This window comes from Colias croceus, chromosome 9 (genome assembly GCF_905220415.1).
Source record: "Colias croceus chromosome 9, ilColCroc2.1".
Taxonomy (NCBI): Eukaryota; Metazoa; Arthropoda; class Insecta; order Lepidoptera; family Pieridae; genus Colias; species Colias croceus.
The window spans coordinates 739,401-766,795 of record NC_059545.1 but is presented as its reverse complement, the minus strand read 5'-3'; the positions used below and the strand labels follow the sequence as shown (position 1 = coordinate 766,795).

General features: G+C 32.6%; 1 protein-coding gene across 1 annotated transcript in view; it reads left to right on the top strand.

Annotated features, from left to right (window-relative positions):
- LOC123694491 (knirps-related protein-like) overlaps positions 1–26,344 on the top strand; it is a 57,322-nt gene extending 30,978 nt beyond the window's left edge. Inside the window, exons 2-3 of the mRNA XM_045639941.1 lie at positions 10,158–10,235; positions 24,588–26,344. Coding sequence (XP_045495897.1) covers positions 10,158–10,235; positions 24,588–25,610 — 1,101 coding nt within the window. The 3' untranslated portion in view covers positions 25,611–26,344. The remainder of the gene's footprint in view (positions 1–10,157; positions 10,236–24,587) is intronic.
- The last annotated feature ends 1,051 nt before the right edge of the window (positions 26,345–27,395 follow it).

Below are 27,395 nucleotides of genomic sequence, written 5' to 3'. Positions count from 1 at the left end.
TTTTTTTTTGTTTCTAATAACAAGAAACTAGAAAGTAATAAATGATGTTTAATTATTCAGGGCGGGATTGCAGAAAAAAATTAAAAAAATTAAAACTAGATCCCTATTAAAGATAACATCAAAACTATTTTGCTGTATTCAAAGAGTAGGTAATGTTTTATGTTGTATTACTGTTAGGTAGGTACTTGCTTTTAATCCAATAATTATGTAAAAGGTGAATAAGTAAATAAATTATTACTTATCGCATCTATTTGAAATAGGTACACATACCCATAACATATTAATTCCTATCAAAAGTAAAAAATAAATCTTGGTAACTAATTTACTAACAGGCTTAAAAATAATCATATCAATTCAGATTATTATCTATATACATAATCATTATGAATTCACATATAAATTATTTGTAATTTAGAAGCTCCTATCTACATATTAATAAATAAAAAATATTGAAATATCATATTACAAAAAGACCGCTATTAATGATTTATACTTCTAAATATTCCCTTTTAGTAATATTCCTATTAGGTACATTCAACATTGTATTAAAATACAAAATATATCGTAAGTTTGTATCACAGACATCAAAATATCTAATGTTTTTATATCTGTGGTATTAATAAAATACGTGCAATGCGATTCGTTACACGGAGTGTCAAACGAGACATAATTTGATCTATATAGTTACGTAATACGAGGCGTGGCGGAAACGACCAATCATTCGTTAGTGTATCACGCATGCGCGCTGCTAAATACCTATCGAAATCTGTCATTTTGTGCTCCAATTTTTATATGCCTACTCAATTCTACTTCGTTAATAAACGTCACTTATTTCATATAAACATTGTTTATAGGTTACATAAAAATGTGTATTTACTATTTACAATCGTTTATAAAATACTAGCTTTCCACCCGCTGCTTCGCCCGCGCAGTCAAAGAAAAACCCGCATAGTTCACGTTCCCGTGGGATTTCTGGGATAAAACCTATCCTATTTCCCGGGCTAAAAAGTAGCCTATATCCTTTCTCGGGTATCAAAATATCTCTATACAAAATTTCATGCAAATTGGTTCAGTAATTATGGCGTGATTGAGTAACAGACAGACAAACAGAGTTACTTTCGCATTTATAATATTTATTAAATATGGATGTTTTTTTTAATCTTGATGCAAAATAATAATTAAAAAACATGAACCGTTTCCAACCTTTAAACTCATTATACAATAGAATTAAAAACTGCGTCAAGCACCTCATAGGTACCTACAATTACGAAATAGCTAGTTAGCCGAGTCGCTTTATGATAATTTTACAAACTTGCATAACGCATGCGTTGTGCAAAATTTCTTTTCTCCGAACACAACAGAATTACGAGGTAACTTTGTGCGAGCGTCGGCGGCGTCTTTTAAAGTTCTTTTAATGTGCCGCTCTATATTTTTTATCTTTTTTAGCATCTATCGCAATTAGTCTTACTCATTGACTATTCGCAAGTTTATTGCCAATGAGCTTGTGCGTTTAAATTTTATTGAACCAAACGTTTTTTATAGTTAACTGTTTTGCTAATTTATTTCGTTCTTTGTGCCTTTATGTTGCTATTTTCGTACTTGTTTTTAAATGATGCATTTTAGTTACAATGCATGTATAGATTTCTAATTTATGCACTTTTTAACGGATTTTTCGCGGTTTTTCTCTTTGTTATTCGTTCCTTTGCAATTATCGTTAGTACGAATATTATTTTACTTCGTCATATTAGCTTAGACTACCTATTTCATTGAAAATTTTTTATTCGATTTTAGTTGCCACATAATTCAAGTTAATTCCAACCTCAAATAAAGTAAAAAAAATTAAGCATACGTGGGTAATTATGTAATAATTACAACATAATTTTATTTTTAGACTAAACATTGAGTTTCCTCACATTAACAATAGACATTTGCAAAGTTAGATAACAGTTTTACAATCGGGTCAAAGTGTAAAAACTTTAACAAATCGTTGTAAAACAATTTGCAAAATATTTTTATTAGATCTACGTAATAAAACTATTCCGAGCTCAGTTATAAAGGAGAAGAATTATTGCTAAAAAAGATATGCCATTTCTTTTCATTCTTTCATTATGGGTGCAGACATATGCTTGCAAACAACATTTTTTATTTAACACAAAAAAAAACAACTTTTCGACTGATGCCAATTAACAACCCATTCACTTTATTTACATCGTTTCAAATTTCAAACAGTTTTAACCTAAACGTAAATTTCGAAAGTGCTTCTTTGTCATAGTTTAATCACTCTCAAATATTAACAATAACTCAAAAAGCATGCGCTTTCACATCAACACGACACGATTGTGAGCAATAATTTAATAAGTCGTTAGTCGTTACTTAAAAATGTGCGTGGGCGTCTAATCTTATCACCATAATATTTTATACGTCATTACCGAAAAAAAAAATCACGTAGGCCGATCGTGATATCTATAAATATCATATGATTTTGATCTATAAAAACTCATCAAATGATGGAATCGATGAATCGACTTGATAGAATGGCCATTTCAACTGATTTCCAATTAGGAGACGAGATAGTATCGATGTCGCATCTAAATGTAATAAACTCTATTAAATATTGTTAACATCATTACCAAAAACATTTAACCTATATTGATGTTATCACTTTTTATAAATTTGTAAAGCTTTTTTTCATCATAGATTAAAACCACGTAGATGTGTCATCGATGCATTAGAGTCACTGATGATAGCGGGCACAAAACGAATATTTCAAACAATAGGACGATTATAAAAATGGATAGCACTTCACTCTGAATCGTATTGACCAGTCATCGATTTGATTCGTGTCAGGGGTCAGCTGGCCAACGAAAGCTTTAATCTAGTCTATTATTTAAATGTTTGTTGATCTATGGTACCAGGGAATTCTTCGAACACCTTTGTGGATCTAATTGTGATATCAACCCGAACAATTATCATAATTTCGTTTATTGTAATGTGAATTAGTACATATAGGAAATGAATGTATCGAAATTAACGTTTGTATATTTCACAGTTGTATTCCTTTGATAATTTTAGCTTTGTAAATATGATATTCAACTTATTTTTATTTCAAGAACAGATGCATATATGTATATACAACTAGCACATTTGATTCATGTTTATTCATTCGTCGAGTCATTCGACAAATCGCTCACGTTCGATCCATTCATTCCTTTATTTGAATTCATTCATTCAAATTTGTAATTTCAGAACGCTACGTCATTCGTGACCTGCAATGCGTTACGCATTTCATATGCTAATGTGAACAATTGCCACAATTAAATAGGACTCTATTGTGATATCGATAAAGTTATTAATCGATTAGCGGATCGTATACATTTACGTGAGATTCAATAATTGATGAGGGTTGGCCCAAATCGTTTTACGCAACTGTTGAAATATTTTGTCACATCAATTTGTCACGGCTGTCTGAAATTCGCTCGTCACAGTGACGTGTCACGCGTTGGGCCAGAATATCGATTATGCAATTTATCATTCGAATAATCGATAACTATCCTTTTTTGAGATCAAAGGTGAGCCCTTTCAAAACGTCAAACATTTGGATGAATAATCGTTTTCTGCTTAATTGTGTGGATTATTCTTATTGGCCCGCTGTTCTCAGTTTCTATACTCGAATCGTTTTTCATACGTAGGTTAGCTATCATTAGTATGCAATAAGTTTTATTAAAATGTATGTTTAATTTATTCAGAATCGGTATCTATTATACAATTTACAGTTTATACCGTCATCTTTAATGGTACAAGATAAACTTAAAACACGTATCCATATCGATATAATACTTTAGCAACAATATATCGTATTGCAGAACAAATTCATCAGGTCAGCCGGGTCCGCGATAATAACGAGTGTAATTTCGATGTAACCTCCACAAATGTAACCTATGGTCTATGGTCCATTACACTATTCATAACCTATGAATTGATACATTGCAATTGCGAAAATTCACTTGAATTATTCAATTTTGCACGCTTCAATTCTACATTTGATATATGATTCCACGTTGGAAATGTGACGTCCAAATGTCATTTGTATTTTGACGTTTAATTAAGAGTTGCCTGATTTTACGATTTATTTGTAGAATAGTTATTATTAGGTAGTGTACACACTATTAAAGGTTATTATAGTATTATAACAAATCGGCACTTATCTTAATGCAAATTCTTGTAAGGATAGCTTCTCATAAGTTAATAATGTTATTGTCGCAAAAACATTGGACATAATCGGGCAATAAGTATGGTGTAGCAGAGCATAACAAATTAACATCTATCAAAACGAAATCAAGGAAGATACCGCAAAGGAGGTATTACTGATTCGATTTATATCGGGTATTATAGCGTATTTTTATTACGTGTCAACTTAATAATAAGGCATTATAAGCGATACTATAAATTTTTATGGTTTATACTTACAGTAAAATATTTTAATATTATTTAATAGGTATATTTTATTTCTTTTTAGATTGTCTATTTCATAATGATTTTTTAAAATATATGTGTACAATTTATTAAAACGCAAACCTCTTTAAACGTTATTCAGTCTTATAAAATGATTTTCAATTTAAAACTAAACAAAATATCGCCTTCCAAATTCGAAATCCCGACGATACCATTGTCCAAGCTGTCAATAAATTAAAAAAGTAAAAAATATTTGTTATCTGTGGCATTCAAGTTCCCGCCATTACACATTGGATGCGCTCACTTACGATACACGGTGTTATGTTTTGTGAGAACCGAGAAAAGCTTTTATTCTTAGTAGTTATGCTTGAAACGCTCTTTAGAAGTGAATTATTATTGTGGCCTGTTATCGTACTGGCTTATTGCTTTCGATTTAATAGACAAGATATTAAGGATAATATTACTAATCGATAGGTGATAAAATAAATTTACTTTTAATGTCACTGTAAATATCGGCGTTTAATAAACGCAGGGTCATTAAAATAGAACTAAATATAGAAGCAAGGATATGGTGAGTAGGGACCCTTGTTAGTTAATGATTCTAATGCACTTACCGAAGAATAAGAATAGGTAATAAATCAAGAAGTTTTTATTATTGACAGATCTAGATCAAGTAAGTACGTTGTACATTAGAGTTTGTATTCCGATGTAGGTAGTTAGTAGGTAGTCAGTATCCTGAGCACGCGGGCCATTTTGTAAATAAACCCTGTGTAGAATTTAGATTTTCGCGATTCGTTTCGCTTGTCGGCCTTTGTTGCGAAAATTCGAACGCATTGTAAAAGTGATTTTGGCAATAAAGCCCTTGGGGGATGCGTATGTAGCATATTTAATTATATTACTCTTGAACTAGATACCAATTTTGATTGACTATGCATTAAATGTAAAATAAACAATTAAAAAAATACTGAAAATAATTAATTTTCTAAAATCCGCGCCATAATTTTTTCAGTAACCAAAATTTAGGGACTTTCAACTGCAGCCCAAAACATTTCACGGTATTGCAAGTCCCTCAGACCATAGACAAAATATTTTTATTTATATCCCGAACCAAAAACAAGTGACGATTGATAATGACGCCGCACAGAACGGTACCGAATAGAAGCGAGCGTGTGAACAGCCTGCTCTGTCATTTGCGACCGCCGTCATTGCCGCCTCGTGGGAAGCTTTGATATCGATGGGGTTTAGGTAATCGATGCATTTGAGGTTATATTCTATAGTCTCTGCCTCTATAGTGTTGGTATTTTACTTGACAAATGCCGGTTCTGGAAGTTAAACTCTCTATGAAAGTAAAAATAATAGGCAGGTAATGTTTTTTTGTTTAATTTAAGAAGCTGTTTCAAAAATGGAACTCATTTTTCATTCTAAATTAAAATTTGATTTATACCGAACTCAATTATAATACACTGCAGCGTCTCATCAACTAACAAAACCCTTATTTCACACACGAGTAAACATATAATTCCCATATCTGATATCTCAATTATAACACGAAGACAATCGCCACATCTTTTATTTGCCAAAAAATGACAAACCAGGTCATTGAACTATACAAAAATGCGCAAAATCGCTCGCATGGACGGATTCGATTCTACTCGGAATGTATTCGAGCATAAAACTCGATACAACACATCGATTCCCTTACTCCGCCATTTAATTAATTTGTCAGTTTCGCTCGCAAATTTTGGCGCTACATGCGCGTAATTAACCAATCAAATTTCAACTCTATCCTTTTTAATTAGAGCTTAATTTGGTACGTTCTCACCTATCGTCCATTGGAGCATGTGGCCTGAAACTCGTGACGTTCAAAAAGGCGCGGATTGTCACTGGCTCGGTAATAATTTATCTCGAATACGATCTAGACATGTAATTATCATATTAATTACTTATTTCGTAGGTATTTTGTTTATTTTATTTCGGAATCCGGATTAATTAAGAAGGTGTGAATCGGAATTGATTTTAATGAACTAACATTTTTGATTATTTTTATTCACTGTGTATAATTATGAGTTATTATTTACATACCTGCATTCATCTATAATCCACTTTTAAAGTTCAAATTTGAATATTAATGACATAGCTCATTTTAAATGCGTTTTTCATACAAATAAATATATCAAGTAGGTTCAAGTACATCGTGTAAGTTACAACTTAGGTATAACATACGTCCGATGACAGTATCTATATTATTACCGACTGAAAATTACGATAATGTTTACGAATATAATTACATGGCAGTCGACACTTCAAACTGTAGGATTAATTTCAATAAAAATTACTTTATTGGCTTTTAAAAGGTTATCCGAATATATTGTTATTGCCTATATACTCCATTGAGTTTAAATTATGATAACAGTAGCCATTTTACGAAGTCATTTATAAATAATTACAAGGGGATTATAATTTTCATGGTTATTAATGGATTATGATATCGTTTATTTAAACGATCGATTAAGAAACATGTGAAACGTATTTTATGGAAGTACTTAAAATATAACATGGATCAGATATTTTTGTCTTAACATGAACGTTAATGTTTTCTTGTTCTTGATACGCGTAATGTGTACTTATACAAATTTACAGTACAGAAGCAATTCATTATACTGTGAATTTTTGCAGTGTTTCCTATAGTCTTTGTAACTGAGGTCTCTCTAATATATTTAAAATATGAAACTTGAATATATTATGTAGCTTATATAAAAATTCTCAGAAATACTTTCCGAATAAAACTCGAGATTAGATCCAATTATGTTTGCTTTTTGGAGGGATAAAACCCATGTTGTTTTATAAAAAAAAATCTCTATAAATTGAATGCTGACATTAGAATCAAGTCCGGTCCACACGCATATGCTACGCAATTCCTCTTCCACTATAAATGATATCATCACAGTGATATCATATTCTTTAAATACCTTTAATTTATGCAAAAAGTTCGCTTAACAATATATTTTACCGTAGCAATATCACATACTTGTATTAATGTGTTATTCATCTTGTAAACATGCGTTACGGTTGTATTACAAAGAAAAAAATATACGTTTTATAGTTACATAAATATACTTCAAGAGATCTTACAGGAAACAATGTAGCTTATCTGTACCGAAGGACATGACTAGCGAATGCAGCGCTGTATATATGAAATTTCTATCTACAAAGCGATGTCAGCGTGCCAGCCTTGCCTTGAAACTGAAGAATACAGATTATCGAAGCTACGCTACGAATTCGACCAGAGACAATCTTCGGCTTGAATATTCTATATTTAAATTGTCAGCGAGAATTCTCAGAGAATTGAATGGAACACAACAGCCATAGATTATGCAGCGCCGAGTCATAAAGCGGCTTCAGCGCTTGAGATGAACTCGACAGGTGTACCAGTGACGCTCGGTTCGCAGGCGCGTTTTTATTGGTTATAAATTATGACGCTTATGGCGACTCGGGCAGTTAGTTCTTATGGTTTTTTATCGTTGTTTGTAATCTAGAACTTATCTGTAAAGCATAAACAAGCAGTATTTACAAATTCGTATAGATGTGCGCCAAGTATGCAAGGACGGGATTTTTTTTGTTTTCAGCTAATTGGTCATTATTGTAGATCAGATCAAGCCAATTGCTATAAATGTCTATCTTAATTTTTCAGTTCTTTATTCAATAGTCTTTATAAATTTTATCATTTGGAATCAATATCAACTGTCAATATTCAAACTAGTTTGAGCCCGCAGCTTCTCTCGCATAGTATCCGCAAAAAAACGATATCTTATTCTTAGCCATATGGCTACCGTGCAAAAATATACATTTGCGTAGCAAAATTCAGGCCAGTCGTTTCAATATTTCTCGAAATTCAAGAATCGAACATACACATCAAGCCTAATCCAATAAAAATGTAATTTTTCATTGTACCGTACCGTTGTGTGTAACCGAATTTCCTTCCCCTAAATGTACAAACCCTACCAACGACTATAAATCCCTTTTAAACCATAAACCAGCACACGGTCAGCAGTGTATCACGCGTATCGTATCATCTCACAGCAGGCGACTATCTCTCATCACCGCTCTAAATTAGCCTACATGGGCCGCAGTGTAATTCGTTTGACGTTTTTTCGTATCGATTACCTTATTGCTTGTTACTTTGTTTTTAGTATTTGTCCTGTATGTTGGTTATGTGTACTTGCTGTCATTTTTATTGATATTTTATTTTTAATAGCAGTGATAGAGTAGAGGTAATGTGATGAAATTTAGGTAATGTCTTCAAATCAGAACATGTCGAAGTCTAATAATTATGATAAACGGCAACGACTTTCCTAATATTTCAGGATAAAATTAAATTAAAATAAATAAGTCTGAATTCATACTGAACGACTTAATAATAATTATAAGTGATTATAATTATTAATACCAATATTCTCTACAAAGTATTCAGGATTCACGCATCAAAGATTCGGAACGTCGTTTGTACCTAAAACAGATAGATATTTGGTAACATCCGAGCCTTACTCTAATATGAATTGATATTAGTAATGAATGAGTACCTAACCTAAACTTATGTTTATAGTATGTAACTTACTCTAAATTTTTATCTAACGAATGATATTTTTTATAAATACCTATGTTTAAAATTTAAGTTTCTCATGTAAGTGACTTTATGTCTTAATGGGAATAAATAAATAAAATAAATAAATAAAAAAAATAAATAAATAAATAAATATTATAGGACATTATTACACAAATCGACCTAGTCCCACAGTAAGCTCAATTAAGGCTTGTGTTGTGGGTACTAGGCGACGATAAATATAATATTTAATAAATACATATATAGATAATAACACCCAGACCCAAGAACAAATAATTGAGTTCATCACACAAATATTTGCCCTGACCGGGGATCGAACCCGGGACCGTCGGCTCAGTAGGCAGTTACTTTACCACTGTGCCAACCGCGTCGTCGAGTCTTGAAAATGTCTTTAAACCTTAAACCTTAGTAGTAGTTTTAATTCCATACATTTGAAACATTCTTTCATAACTTTGCACACATTACATTATAATCATATTTTACTGCAGCATCTAATAAGTAATAACATGCGCCGTCATCCTCGAAATTAACAACGCATTTGATTGGAAATCCCATGAACTCGTCACGCCGTATTAACATCGAATTGGGTTTGTGTGGCACGTCTCTTATCGATAAGCGTACTTTGTTGTTTTAATTGAAATGCCTCAATGTTGAGACGTCTAGGAAAATTTTCAGGTAAATGGTGTGAAAATTTTCTGTTTTCCTAAAGTTTTTATGAAATAGACAGAATATATATTTTATGAAACAGTGTTAAGTTTTGTGTTGGGTAAACATTAAAGTAAATTTCTATAGCGTATTTTTCTAGGTTATTTTTGCGTGACGTAGTGTAAACTAGTTTGCAAATACAAATAAAATATTAATATTATGTACTTTTGTTATCTATCACACTTACTATAATATTAACTTGACATACTAATAAAATACATAAAAAGACTAATTCTGTTATATTCAGAAGTTTCAGGAGATATTTCTCAAAGAATTGTTTATCATTTATTTCCATTATATTATATATTTCTTCAATTTGTATTCTGCACTATATGATACCAATATCTATATAACTAATAGTTTATTTATTTATTTCCAGATGAACCAAAAGTGTAAAGTGTGCGGGGAGCCTGCGGCGGGCTTCCACTTTGGCGCGTTCACTTGTGAAGGGTGTAAGGTAAGGATCATTCGATTATAAAGATTATTTTATTATCATAAGAATTATTAAAATACACACATTTGCACATTCATTCACATTTATACTGAGAACATTTTTACTAATAGACTTTTTTTAAAGAGTGTAACATTTTTCAACATTTACTTAGTTTGCTTCGCTGTAAAAATTAATTAAAAATATACGTAGGTACATAGGCAATATAAACAGTATATAAAAACATTTCTACAAAGTATTCACACTGTCTAATAATAACAATTTCAATAACAATTATAAATGCCGGATAAATATTAAGAAACAACTTACTTCACAATAAAAGAAAATGCAAGTTTAAGTTCAAAATTGCCAAGTATCATGTTACAATTATTTACCGTTTATCTCATTAAAAACTAATTATAATAACAATTCTATTAAAAGTCAATTATTTGCAAATTCAATCACTGCTATCGTTAAATGGTAATTAATAAGAAAATCGGAATAGAAACTCAGGTAATCGTATCAAGGGCAGATCGTAGACCATTTAAAACAAGCAATTGCTAATTAACTAAAAAAACAAATAATCGACATTTAAATACGTAATCTGATAAATATAATTTAAATATATCAAACCGTAAACCAATTTTTTATTAGATTTGCAATAAAATCGATTCGATATCCGATCGAATAATTGCGTTAATCGTTCCGATTCCGATTCAGAATGGATTCATCCTGTCATCATTCATTGTTCAGACAGGCAAATCTGCACCCTATTAGTATGAAAATTCCTTAAGTAGGAGAAATAATCGTTTGTTACCCTGTGTCCGGGAGATATACGTCGATAAATATAACACGCAATGTTTCCGTTATATTTTTTTGTTGACCGTACTGAATGGATTTCTCGTCGTAATGTTTATATATTACATCATCGCAATATACGGACATCTTTTGCTATTTTCGTTTCATATTCTTTTAATGATATAACAAGTGTTTATGGAATGAAATCTTTAATCTTAATATATGTATATAAATCTCGTGTCACAATGTTTGTCCTCAATGGACTCCTAAACCATTTAACCGATTATAATAAAATTCGCACACCATGTGCAGTTCGATCCAACTTGAGAGATAGGATAGTTTAAATCTCAAATCGTTTTAGAGAAAGCGGGCGAAGCCGCGGGTGGTAAGCTAGTATTTGATGAATTAATAAGGGAAGTTAATAATTTTACTACTAGCTTTCTGCTCTGACTTCGTCCGTGTCAAAGAAAATTCCCATGGGTGATGGGTTTGAGATATTTCACTGCGGTAGGATAGAGCTATATCACTCTCTAGCTTCTTAACTATGTCCAGAAACAAAATTTATATCATAAAACCACTTGGCTGTAACGTGAAAGCAATACAAACATATTTTCTATCTATACTAATATTATAAAGAGGAAAGGTTTGTAATTATGTATGTATGTATGGTTTTCACGCATAAACCGCTGAACCGATTACAATGAAATTTAGCACACATAGAAATACACATAGTTTTATCCCGGAAATCCCACGGGAATAAGAACTATGCGGGTTTTCCTTTGAAAACGCGGGTGAAGCCGCAGGCGGAAATCTAGTCTAGTATAATATAATATTAGAACGAAAGTATAGAGTAAAGATTTTTTCTATAATGACTTCCACCCAATACAAAAACCGATCTGAATTTTCCAACTATACAAAAGTATAAAGGATAAGGAACTAACTCAATCATGAGCTACATTACACAAAACAATTTGTATCAAGTGGGACGGAAAACAATGGGTTTACGACACACAATGTCGCAGGACGTTACTAGACCAGCCCGTGACATCCTATTGGCAAATGAACATTGACCACAGTATCAGGGTCAAGTCAGTACCTTAATAATGCGTTGGGTAATTTTGGGAAAATGTAATTGAAAACAGCTAGTACAAGATGTAGCGTTTCGCTTGGTGAAAGAGTTTTTACGATTAGTAAATTTCGAGATTCAGACAAACAAACGAAAAAATAAATATTTTTTATAAAGAGCTTTGGACACTATCAAAAGTGTTGTTTTAAAGAAATTTTGTCAATAATAGCGATCCAATCAATTAGATGTGATTTTACTTTTAACAATATAAAGGGTATAAATAAGCAACCTGTTTATTTCTCGTCTTAAGGACGCTGTCACAAATCTGCGTTACTCAAATTTAGGTATCTAACGTCGCCACGTGGTTCGCGGGAACATCGCGCTCACGTAAACATAGCGCATTCCATTTTATAGACCATCTTCATACTTGATATTATTTTTTTTTTATATTTTTATTGAAATTGATTCCAGAAGATTACTGGGAACTTTAAAAATTCATTTTGTTACTATTATTAGTAGGTACGATCCTTATAAGTATTTTAGTGTATTCAACCAACTTAAAAAAGTGTGACTATTTTACAACAATTTGAATATGAATTGTATTATTGTATACAATATCGAAGCTTTTTAAGAAATGTATAAAATACTTTTTTAAGAATTATTATCATACATAATATTATATGTTACCGGCAATATATTAAACCCGGCATTGTAAGCAATTCTTAGTAAATGTATGTTATTCCGAGAAACAGTCGGAATGAAATAAATTAAATTCGTTACCACACATTCACATTACCTATATCTTTAAATATGAACTTTTCCTAAGTAGCAAACACATTTGCAAATGTGGGTGGTTTTTGGGGTAGCTATTAACCAATATGAGGTCAAAACTAAAATCCAAGATGGCACCGACGAAAATTTGAAATCTTTTCGTCATGGGTGTCATTTTCAAGGAGTTGGAGTAGCTATTAAATAAGTATTAATCAATATGAGGTCAAATCTAAAATCCAAAATGGCGCCGACGACAATTTGACATCATTTCGTCACGGGTGTCATTTTCATGGTTTTTGGGGTAGCTATTAACCAATATGAGGTCAAAACTAAAATCCAAGATGGCGCCGACAAAAATTTTATATATTTTCTTCATGGGTGTCATTTTCATGGTTATTGGGGTAGCTATTAACGAATATGAGGTCAAAACTAAAATCCAAGATGGCGCCGACGAAAATTTTACATCTTTTCGAAATGGGTGTCATTTTCATGGTTTTTGGGGTAGCTATTAACCAATATGAGGTCAAAACTAAAATCGAAGATGGCGCCGACGAAAATTTTACATCATTTCGTCACGGGTGTCATTTTCATGGTTATTGGGGTAGCTATTAACGAATATGAGGTCAAAACTAAAATCCAAGATGGCGCCGACGAAAATTTTACATATTTTCGTCATGGGTGTCATTTTCATGGTTTTTGGGGTATCTATTAACCAATATGAGGTCAAAACTAAAATCCAAGATGGTGTCGACGAAACTTTACATCTTTTCGGCATGGGTGTCATTTTCAAGGTTTTTGAGACAGCTATTACCAAATCCCCAATGTAACCGTCGATAATTAGGTATATTTTTCTAACTCCTTTAAAGTAAACTTAAATAAAATAACAAAAACGTTAACAACCACAGTTTTGTAGAAAGTCTTAAAAAAAACAATTTTAAAGAACATTGAAATGCATATTTAGAAATTTAATATAAAACGCAACTCTGTGGCAATCATGTTAATATTCTGACAGATATTAGTAACTTTAAATATATTCTTTAAATATATTCGCTAAACCTTATTTAAAATAAAGTTTATCTAAAACATTTAAACGAAGAGAATAAAATAAAAAAGAACGTGTGTGCCGAGAAAACGTGTCAGGAGTGAAACTTCTTTGGCGAGATTCATAGATACCAAAATCGCCGCCTTGCTCCATAACGCGACAGTATTACCATGACGCGATCTTGAAATTCGACGACCATCTTGGATTTTAGTTTTGACCTCATATTCGTTAATAGCTACCCCAAAAACCATGAAAATGACACCCATCACGAAAAATGTCAAATTTTCGTCAGCGCCATCTTGGATTATAGTTTTGACCTCATATTCGTTAATAGCTATCCCAAAAACCATGAAAATGACACCCATGATGAAAAGATGTCAAATTTTTCGTCGGCGCCATCTTGGATTATAGTTTTGACCTCATATTCGATAATAGCTACCCCAAAAACCATGAAAATGACACCCATGACGAAAAGATGTAAAATTTTTGTCGGCGCCATCTTGGATTATAGTTTTGACCTCATATTCGTTAATAGCTACCCCAAAAACCATGAAAATGACACCCATGACGAAAAGATGTAAAATTTTCGTCGGCGCCATCTTGGATTTCAGTTTTGACCTCATATTGGTTAATAGCTACCCCAAAAACCATGAAAATGACACCCATGACGAAAAGTTGTAAAATTTTTGTCGGCGCCATCTTGGATTATAGTTTTGACCTCATATTCGTTAATAGCTACCCCAAAAACCATGAAAATGACACCCATGACGAAAAGATGTAAAATTTTCGTCGGCGCCATCTTGGATTTCAGTTTTGACCTCATATTCGGTAATAGCTACCCCAAAAACTATGAAAATGACACCCATCACGAAAAAAAGCCAAATTTTCATCGACGCCATCTTGAATTGTTTTACCCCACCAATCTATTCAACAACCCATAAAAAAGAGGATCTCAGGCAAGGTAATTTTAAAAACATAATTTTAAATTACTAAACTTATACAGTTTACTCATAAAAAGTATCAAATATTTCAAATCACGAAAAAGACAGTGCACGCACAATAATCTTTTTTATTTCGTTTTTATTTTTGGCACGAGGAGCGATACACCCGTCCTTCCAAGAGCGCTTCTGAGCGCGGTCTGACGAACCGCGAGAACAAAATGTATGAAGAAATCGACAAGTATTTTTAATTTAGCTCATTATTGAAATAAAATTTTGATTTAGATTCATAAAAATTACACCATATATAAAGGACTATATATCCCTCAATAAGATATAGTTAAGAAGATAGATTAGGCTCTTAATTTTCCTAAAATGGTACCGGTTTAGACCCCATTTTTTTGCATTTTATGCGTTTATTGTGATGGAAAAAACGTATTTCAGCGACAATTTTGTATGACGTCGTACAATTTTTATAAGATGAACGTAGAGCTGAATATATTATCTTTAAATTAAGATATTACTATGTTCTCACGTGTAATTGCTTTAAGTTAAAATGGTACCGAAAAACAGCGTGTTTTTGTAAAAATACGTTATAGCGTCCTTAACCTTAAACATTATACATCAAGCTTAACCAAAAACGAATTTAAATTCCAATCTAATCTACATTTCCAAATTAAATTACATAAACAAATGGAGTAATGTTTTTGTAATCTGTGTCGATAGGAAAATCATTTTATGGATTCTGAGCCCATGACTTACTCAACTAGAGTCAAATACCATGACCGTTGTACCATGCTATTGACTTGTCTTGTCTAGTACCTAACTTGTTAGCATATTGAATAGTAAAAGGTCCCAGGTTCGAACAAAAGAAATGTCTTGTGCCTGACTTCTGTCCTATGACCATGAGAATTATAAGAATATATCTTACGCACTATAATCAATAATGTATATCCTGCGGAATTCTAAGAAAGATTGAGCATTTTGACCAAAATAATTTCAGCAGAATATATATGTATATCTTTACTCCGTACATGTATAACTACGCCTGATTAGTTAAATCATAATAAATCGGCGCTTATTAATATAAAGACTAGTCTACTAATAAAATGTCTATTTTAATCAATTGGTTGCGACAAATACTGTTGTAGAATAAGAATTGGAATATTATATAAGATTCTGTTAACGAGCAAAGTAACTAGCTGAATTCACATCGTCACTCAATATTTAAGCGACACATCCATTCTCAACAATAATTATTAGTATAATAATAATTTATAGTAAGAACTATCGCCCACAGTATAGCGTGTAATACAGTAGGAGATCTATGATTACAATCAGATCGGTGATCAGATAAAATCGCGTGTGCTTTAGAGTTTTATAGTTCTCAGACCATACCTACGATCATGTTGCTTAGAAGGTATTGGAAATATAATATTTTAAGTTACCTAAATATTTTATTTTTAAATAAACAAAACAAAAACAAACTCAATTAACGAATGAGTATAATATTTCTATTTTACTCAACCAACCCGTGGCCTCTTTTTTATAATTTCCAAACGTCAATTAATAAAGATTAAATCCATTAAATATATTTTATATTTAGCGTGCATTAATTGCGTGATATATATATTATCGATTTATCATTTGCCTTATTCAAATACAGGCGTGACAGATCCTCAGCAATCATCTCAATATCTACTTGACCTAACCTTGCTACAACCTTTCGATCCTCAAAACCAAATGAATATTAACACTCGATTAATTGCTGTCGAGTTATGTCAGTAATATACTCGAATAATACTTATATCGAATACAAAAAAACTATAATCCGTATCGTTTTATTCGAAATGTTAAGGTTTCGATAACATTCATTTATCATTTAATTCTCACCCGAATATATCGTCACCTGCATATTATTTTAGTTCGCAAAAAAACAATTAATTTATTTTTTTAGCTTGCTTTGATTTGATCGTAAATGTCAATCCATCAAATCATAATCGTTCACTAAATCATTTTAAATAGCATAATCTTTGATAATATGTTTAATCTATAGCAAACACGTTTACACTTCAAAATACACCGTACGCATAAACAATAACAAAATACTTAAATCAAATGTCAGTAACGAAATTATGTGATAATTTATAAATAACGTGTAAATTTTATTAAAGGGAAAGCATCGTAATAATTATTTAAAACGGTTGCAATTTTATCGTATTTGTAAAATCGATACGCTTAATATACCTGCGTTGTAATCGTTAACTGCCTAACGTTTTGCATAACTTTGCGTTTGTTTTTATATCGCTTAGCGTACAATGATCGACTGTACATCAAAGGAGTAAACAGTAACCATGGCGACAGATCGCGACCAATCGATTTGCCCGTAAACATTGCGAAGTGCTTATTGTTTCAACGAGTTGACGGCCGTCGCAAATGAACCGGCACATTTCGATCCAAATCTCTATTAATTCATTGTTAATTCCACGTTAGCGTAAAACGTGAAACAAGTATACAGATGCTACAGATCTATATAAAATGACAATACAACTGAAGCAATAAAGCGCTCAAGCCAATTAAGTAACAATTAATTCGGTGCAGAGCCATTAAAGCAGTTGTTTTTGAAACGAGTGACAAATTACGGCGCGGTTCCTTTGGACTCCCGCGCTCCGCTGACAATGGCCGCTCCACAGACTACACAATGCACAGATAATCGCGGACTTTAAAAACAAATTAGTAGCCGTGATTTATTGCGGTCGGTTACGACATTCGACGGTTCGTCGCGTGCGTTACCGCAATTTCGATGTGCTCTCAATCGGAATATAATTCCTGTGAATGTTATCTTAAGCTTCGCCTGTCCTTGCCCAGTTAATGAGACAATGTTGACTCGCGGGTTAAGTACTGCCACAGATAATATAATACTATTTAGATACTACTGGAATTGTATCTGCGAATGACAGCGCTGAACGAACATAGGGTTTGTTCGACTTGAAACCATTCAATGTGATTAAATTAAATTAATCTCTATGTTGATTGCTAGGAACCGTAATGTTGATCTAAAAGTTGTTTTTGGATTAAGTGAAAGGGATATGCTGTTTATTATTAATATGTGCGATTTATATTCTATCTTTATAATTAGAAGATCGTAAAATTTACTACTTTCTATAAAATTACGATATTTAATCCTCATTAATATGAAATACGTCTGAATTGTCCTATTTCAAAATATCGTTCACTAACAGAAATACCGACGGAGCTGTTTATTTATAAATATTTTTAAATTTAAAATTGCTATAATATGATTGATTTAAAATTAACAAAATAAAGTTTAAATCTTAACTTATTTTATCTTTATAATCTTAGTCTTTATAAAATAATATTATAGTATTTAGTATTTCTTGATAGGCTGCCCTTAATATCAAGTGACAATTAACATTATTTTGTAACTGCGCCTGTCTATTGACACATTGTACTTGTCGGCCATTTTTATTCACATCACGAATATGTGATCTTTATTTTGTTACACATAACTTGTCACGCGTATTCACCTGCACTTGCACTAAGTTATGTGTTTGTTTATCACAATGTCAATTTGAAAGGTCTTTCGTATACGAAATTATAATAATTTGAAGTAAGTAATAGGGTTATTACAATAATATGTTGTTTAATTTATATTTTTGGTTTTATGACATTCAAATGCTTTATAATATGTTGTTTGCATAGAATTTAGCCATGTATGATAATTTTACATTGTTACCTGACAAATTAAACAGTATTGATGATACCTATTTCAATGATAGCTGATAGCTTGTTTATTTGTTAACATGAATATAAACATAAATTTAACTAATTTTATTATACTACAATTCAAACGAAAGTTCGTTTTTTTTTTTCAATATCATAGTCACACTTATAAACATTTTTCATCTTTTCATCTCTTTATATTTTCGAACGATAAACGTAGCACGATTCAACTTATTCTCAAATTCATATCACGTACCTATTAAAAAGGCGGTCGAAATAGATCATAAAAATCAATGTATCGATGCATCGATTCCGATTAACCGAATAATCGATTGTATCGTAATGTCAGCCGTAATCAAAACACTGAATGTTCAGGTCGCTGCTTCTGGGTACAAATGTGACTTGACGCGTGCGCATTCTTTGAACATCATTTTATATATTACAAGCTAAAACTAACTTTATCTCAACGTAGTAAAGTTAAATTTTTCGATACAACTTTATAGTGAGGTTGATGTTTAAAAATGAATCGTATATACAAGAAATAGGGTTGTTTTTTTGAGTGTGTTGTTAAATAGAATTTTACCGAAAGTTTTGTAGAGCCAAGGTTAAAGTTCGTAAATAGTTCACACGCTGGTTACATTTGGTAGATGATGGACGAGTCCAGTCAGAGCTTTGTAGTAATTCGTCAATCTGATTGTCTTGTTTAAAAGTTTATAAAGATCATTTATTTATTTTAAATTATTATTAACCGTATCTTATGATGACGCGGAACTGACTTTTGAACTAAATAAAAAATAAGAATCAAAATGTAGAGTTATGAAAGCTTCGTATTTAATTGTGAGTAGGTAAAATTGCTTTATTGTTCCGAATTGATTTACTTAATTTTTGCATATTCTTGAACCGAATTTTAACTGAATACATAACCTGCGAATAAAAATAACCAAGCCCATATAAAATTTTGACATAAAGAAATTGATTCGCGATCGCGACATATTTTTGCGCGGTAAAATAATCTGTCACTGTTACACACACATGCATATCACACACACAGAAGCATATCACACACACACATGCATATTACACACACACATGCATATCACACATACATATACAAGTGACACAACATATTTATTATTGTGTAGATTTATTGAGTACCACATTATTGTAATTTCAAGGTGGACATGTCATCTTGCGGAAATGCTGAAATGAAATATCTATCTGAAGTGTGGATATTCCGTGTTTCAATTAATTTTCAATGGGACAAGTTTGTTCTTTGTTTTGTGTGATTTATTGATTTTAAAGTGTCAATATTGGATTGAATTAATTTGTATTAGTTTATTATGACGTAGCTAAACTTATAAAAAGAAATAACGCAACTTTGAAATTGTGCCCTATATTTAGTTTTAGGAACGTTTCTTATGAGTGAAAAATTTACAAGTAAAAAAAATATCTAGAAAATTAATATTTTAAAAAACTTATTCAAATTAAAATAAAGAATTTATTTATTTGCATAAAACATGGTGTTGAGATATTATTCCATCGATACATGTTTGCCACATAAATAGCATGCAAACTTATTACATTCAACTTCACTAATAATTCTTATTTAAATTTAGGACGAAACAAAATATTAAGCGACACAAAACTTGTACATCACTCCAAACAATACATAATTGATTGAAAATTCATCCAACCGACAGTCGTTGCCAAAATGTACCACCGCGGCATGAATACAAAACGATGCGAATGCACTCGCGTCATAGTTTTGGAATTTGAAACAATACAAGTTACAACCTTATGTCGATCGAGACAGGAATTCCTAATACCGCGGATTAGATTAAACATTAGATAACTGAGGTGACATCTACAGGTAGAGGGCATTTGAACATCTGTCAATCATGCAATTGTTTACTTTATAAGGTTTTGCATACGCTACGTGGCGACCGACTGGATGTTTTCTCTTAGTGGAGATAGCAATCTGAATTCAATGCCTGAAATTGATAGCTTTAAATGTCTATTTATGTAAAACTAGCTGCGCTTCGCGGTTTCACCCGCGTGGCTCCGCTGCTGTTGGTCTTAGCGTAATAATATATATCCTATAGATAAGCCTTCTTCGATAAATGGGCTATCTAACACAAAAATAATTTTTCAAATCAGACCAGTAGTTCCTGAGATTAGCGCGTTCAAACAAACTCTTCAGCCTTATAATATTAAGTATAGATTAGTATAGATTCTAAAACCTCTCTATCACTCTATGACTATGTATCTATGACTCTTTTATCGGTAAGTTTTTGAACATTATGGTTCGTACATCAACATTTTATTCTTCTTTAACTTCGAATTAAAAAACTATTTAACGCGTTTAAAAATCAACCACCCCATGCCCTTTTAAGTTTTAACAAAGCGAAACACTAAAAATACATATTTATGTCTGTCCATACGAACACCGCGAAAGTGGTACTTAATCAGCGGACGATACCAACCGGTATTCTGATTGTCAACTAGATATTATAATTAATAGTCCGGATTGTGGATGTGTGCAACTATATACAGCATCGGATAGTCGGGGGGAAAAGTTTTATGGCATTATAATTGCAATGCTAATGCGTCCTGCTATGCAAGATGGTTTAAGAAATTATGTTAGGTATTTTAAAAATGTTTGTGGTTATAATCCGTGTGCATGAAGTCTCGGGGTTGGAATATTTGCTGTTTATAAAATAATTAATAAACCCTTTATTCTTTAACTGTCTATTATACAGTATAAAAGATAAACCACATAAATAACTCTCCAAACATGATACTGTGCTCCGCGGTTTCACCCGCATTGCTCCGCTCCTATTGGTCTTAGCGTGATGATATATAGTCTATAGCCTTCCTCCATAAATGGTTTATCTAACACCGAAAGAATTTTTCAAATCGGACCAGTAGTTCCTGAGATTAGCGCTTTAGCGCTTTCAAACAAACAAAAAAACTCTTCAGCTTTATAATATAAGAGATAGTATAGATATATAAAATTTGTTCTAATTTCAACAGACTACCTAAAACACAATTGAAGAGTCGTTCAAGCAAACATGCTAGGATCTGCTGTCATTTATCAGATAATATAGCCGTACCACACCTTTTATTATAAAGTTGTAAATCTTATATATTTCATTTCGTCCACGACATTACATCTTATAATAAGTATGTGCATAAATTGTGTTGGCTAACCTGGCTACCGACCCTACACCTTTGACCTAAAGACCGGGATGCGCCTTGCGAAATGCCCATTTCACTTTAAAACTATATTTACACTATGTGTACCGGAATATGTTAAAATGCTGTATAAATATATGTTGCTTGGTGGAGAAAATTTTAAGTACATATTTATATGAAAATTATTATTTTCTACTGCAGACATGTCATTGGAATGCAATTTTTGAAAGTAAACGAATAATTTAAACTAGAATAAACAAACAAACTTTAAATTTATAAAATTATTTTACTTCTTTAAGAACCTATCTCTTGGCTGTTATTTTTTTTTGCCAGTTGCCACAATTCCTAACAAATAGATTCGAACTATAATATTTATTCAATTCCTTCATACATAATAATATACGAGTGTTTATAACATAACCTAGGTAACACTTAACCATCATTAAAACACTTGCAGCGCGCTAACAATTCTAACGTCTAAGGGTCCGCCACCAAAGTTCAAAGTGTCGCTTAAATATTCAAATAAAATGTTTATATATTGCTCGTAAAACATGATAAATTTAATATATAACGTGCCATTAATTCAGAAAACATGTCTAGTAGCACTAAACTGTCCTTTGATTGTCGTGTCATAAAATAATCTGCCATTAAAAATATAATGGGATCTTTTTACGTCGATAAATTCCATTCAAAGTTTAATAAGTTCGGATGGAAAGTTTTTTAATACTGATTAAAGTTTAATAGCGCAATCGATTTAATCAATGCTGAGGTTTTGGTCACTCGAATAATCTCTATCACTTTTATAGAGTTAAAATTTTTAACGTAGTTATCTTTTGTTTGTAAAACCTTTGAACTTAATAAGTTAATAATATCTAACTTCGGAAATACTCACTGAAATATCGCGATTCCTCGGACAAAAACATTTGTATGTATATTTACTATGGTTCTTTATCAAACAGTCCTGCAATTCACACATTGATTTAAAAATAGATGTGACACATAACTTTTTATGGACACCTTTGAATATGTCAATGAGCTATTCATCACACATCCATTGGTTTTTTATATTAATTATACAATCGTTATATGTAACTTTAAGTGTGTAAGTTTATAATAAACATGTTTCCTCATATATACTGTGATATTTAAGTAAGAATAGTATAAATGCATTATGCAAGCACAGAACCGTGTTACAAATTCTAGAAAAATATAGTAGAAATTGTTCCACGTATGCTATGGCCTTACAAAGCTCTTCACAACAGTTGAAGGCAAAGCAAAACACGTATAAGAATGATACATATTTCACACCCTATCAATCACTGTGTTTTGTGCATCTCAAGCTTTAATTAACCACTTTTTACAGTATAACTCGATGTAATAATGTCTCGGTAGCATTCCATGTACAAAATAGTATACTTCGCAATATGCACGTATTATATACCAGTGTGGTTGTAGCCGCGGCCGGGTCATTAGGAGTCGCATAAACACAACAATGTATGTCCCATAAAACTGAGTGAATTCTGCAACGCCATTAGACTATCGTAAACTAAGGTATAAGACCTTACGCCACGCTTTTTATGGTCATCTACCTACCGCAGTGATCTAATAAATATCCGGATAAATAACTATTTAATACCGCTTTTGAATCCCCGTGACTTTGTTCGAATAGCTACTTGTATACAATTTTACACATACAACGTTTCATCGTATATATAAAGTAAATTGATAGAAGTTCATTAATTGTGAATTAATTGTTTTCTATATAAAAGTCTTATTTCGTTCGTAAACTTAACTGTATATGGATATTAAAAGTCGAATTAAATTTTCCCATTTCTAACATTGAATGTGAAGATTAAGAGACATTTAATTAATTTGGTACTTCAATACCGCTATCTAGTAGTTATGAATAATATGCTGGATATTTATAATAAAAACGTGATAAAAACTTAAAATAATGAACTGACATTTCGATATGCAATTTGGTTTAAAATATTGTATATTGAAATCGTAATCTGGATAATACATATTTGGTCACAATTCGTAATATATTATACCAATATAACTTTTATATCCAGATTGTGTTCTGGGTTAATGGAAAACTGTCGTAAATAAAACAAGTAACACAATGCGGTGAAATGTCACATCTCTTTGCTCTTTACTTACCAATTACCATTCATGGTTGAATATTTATATTTAACTAATTAATATCATAATACTACCTAAAATTTAGTTGAAGAATTTGATTAAACTACAACTAATGATTTCTGTAAATACAGAATAACTTAGAGCAGCATATTCAATATCCTTTTAAAGACTTGTTACGTAAATTTATCTAATATATGCTAAATACAATTGACCTCATTGTATAGTCTACATTTCAGTACGGGTTTTCCAATAATCAAGATTTTCCTATTACAAATCACAGTAGACAATAGTATTACATAATAAATTAAGCGAAAACTCAAGGTCGAAAAAACGAAACCGTTTATAAACGAGCGTAACCGACTGGAACCGAACCTGTGGCCTATTTCCAACGGAAGTGACGTCTTTACGTGAGACATTCGTAAAGGCGTGTTTTCACTTTCATACTCGGCCGTGCCCAGCGGCCCGTATAAACGCAGCTTAACCGCTCATAATTATACACATAATTAAGCACTTATCTATTCATGAAGCGAACATGTAATATAATTCATTAGAACACAGCAGTAAATCAATCTTTTACATTAAAAAACACATTTGAATAAAATATAATTTAATCTTACACTATTTTACTTTTAAATTAATTGATATTACCATTTAATAATATATCTTTTTCTTCTTTCCAGTCGTTCTTCGGGCGGTCGTACAACAACCTGAACTCCATTACGGAATGCAAGAACAATGGCGAGTGCGTGATCAACAAGAAGAACAGAACGGCGTGTAAGGCGTGTCGACTGCGGAAGTGTCTCATGGTGGGCATGTCCAAGTCGGGCTCACGCTACGGCCGCCGCTCCAACTGGTTCAAGATCCACTGCCTCTTGCAAGAACAACAACAAGCAGCGCAGACACAGTCACCTCCCAGAGTGCCTCCATCCCCACATCACATGGCGCCTCCATTCCCTCCACATCTATTCCCAGGCTTAGCGAGACCTAGAACAAAAGAAGAACTTGCTTTACTCGGCTTAGACGATTACAAACCTTGCTCCGGCTCCCCAGACTCGCATCGCAGCGACTCGTCCCCCAAGTTAGACGAGAAATCTCGCATCACACAGTCCAGACCGCCAGACAGACCTCTCACGCCGCCGAGAGACTTCGTCCATTTGCCTCTAGCCAATATATCCTTGCCCCATTTTCCACATTCCCCGTTTCTACCGCCGCCGCCGTTCAGCCCGTTCGCACCGAACCACCCTCTGCTGTTCCCTCCCGGCTTCCATCCGATGTACTCCAGACAATTCCTAGATCATGCGGCGTTACGGCAAGCCGCTGAAAACAATAACGATGTTAGAATCGACGACCACAACACGGAGTCGTCGAAACGGTTCTTCTTGGATGAAATTTTAAAGCAGCAGAGATCGCAGCCGCCGCAGGAAGACGTGATATCTGAAGCGGAGTTCGTGCCGACGCCCCCCGCGGAGAGGAGAACCTCGGAATCGCCGTTGCAGGAGAATCCTATGGATTTGTCAGTGAAGTCGGACGGTAGATCGAGTTCGGCCCGGCGGCGGTCGGACGACAGTGAGGCGATCGCGCCAGATACCGAGGACGCGGAGTCGGGGAGCGAGCGCGCGTCGGCGAGCGAGGACGAGGCGCCGCCGTACTCGCAGATGAAGCGGATCAAGCTGCACCCGCTCGACCTAACCACCAAAGTGTGACGTCACCGTCCCCAACATTGATGGCCAGTATGGATTGTGATTGAGGACGAAACGCGTCGCGATCGCCGCATTGTTATCGAATAAAGAGTCTATCCAAATACATAATATAAGTAGATTAGCGTATTGGTTTATACCCGGTTGATGGATGTACAAATTGTGTGTAAATAATAAATTATTGTAATCTAAGATTTAGGTTTAGTTAGTCGGTTTATTGAGAATGGCAGCCGGGTGCGACATTCCGTGACGAAATTATAGCGTATTCGAATATAATTTATTTCTTAGTAGAATTGAATGTGTTTGATTTAACCAGTGTATTTCGGGTGCATTGTTTTTTGTTTATTTTTATATTTTGTTTGTTAAGCTGAGTCATAGACGCAATATAAATCAGTACTTAAGTATTTACGCGTGATGCGTATATTTCTTCTATATATAGAGAAAATATATACATTTTGTATCGTTACGTATATTTTGATATTCGTATAGCGTCAGTTCAGCTCTATGTTATATTGTAAATTCATGACAATTTTGTATGTTAGTTATTGAATACTCGATTGACTGTATTCCTATATTTGCTCAAGGCTCCTTTATATTCCTTGTACTCATTGTGATATAGTCACACATACTCAGTAATTGTATTTTTGGATGATGTTTTTTGTAAATAATGTATCGTAGTTAGAACGTTTTATTAAATGCATTCCACGGAAACGTACAAAATAAAATATTCATGCACTCGACTTCTTGTGTTATTTTTTCATACCCCTATTTTCTTATTAGAATTTGAAGATTATAGCAATAACAAGATTAGTTTAATTTTTCTTTGAATGAATAGAAGCAGCAATAAAATTACTGAATCGATAACATGTTTTGATGAGCTAACAACGAATTTCTTATTTTTTAATTTAAATTAAAATTTATACACATGCACGGTGCACACAACATAATACGCACTAAAATAGATTAGATATAGATAGAACTTATTGATGCAATAGAAGAAAACAGGGAGAATTATTATAGGTAATTGAGAGAAGTATAGGTACATAAGAAACATACCTAATATAGGACCTAGGCACAAGCTAATAACATCCAAGCTGATAATACATTTTACCTGATGGTCCTTACTACACCTCCTCATATAAAAAAACTACTATATTCACATATCAGTACATATGTATATTAAGTCATGATGATAAATATTAAAATACCATAATAAGGTAACACCTCTTAGTTTATTCTGAATCGTGGGACTTGGGATTCAAATGAGCACAAAATATTCAACTAAGCTATCTAAATTTAATATTTCACGTTCTCTATTCAAGTGGACATTATAGATTATTTTACAATACTACTACAAGCTTTCTGCTTTCAATTATTGTGCTTTTAATTGTGACTGGCTCTGCCCCGCGGTTTCACCCGCATTGCTCCACTCCAATTGGACTTAGCATGATGACATATAACCTTATAAGGCTATATGTCATCACGCTATTAGGAAGGCTTATAGCCTTCCTCGATAAATGAGTTATCTAACACCCAAATAATTTTTCAAATCGGACCAGTAGTTCCCGAGATTAGCGCGTTCAAACAAACTCTTCAGCTTTATAACATTAGTATCGATATCTATTAGTATAGATATGTTAAAGTCACAGGTTAAAGTAAATATAATATTTATAAGAATTTTTTGCTAGCAACTTCTTTAACTTCCAAAGACGAACTCTACAAAATATAATGATCTTTCCAAACGACTACAAAAAGGAGGAGGAATTGAACTACCTGTGCTAAAGAAAATAA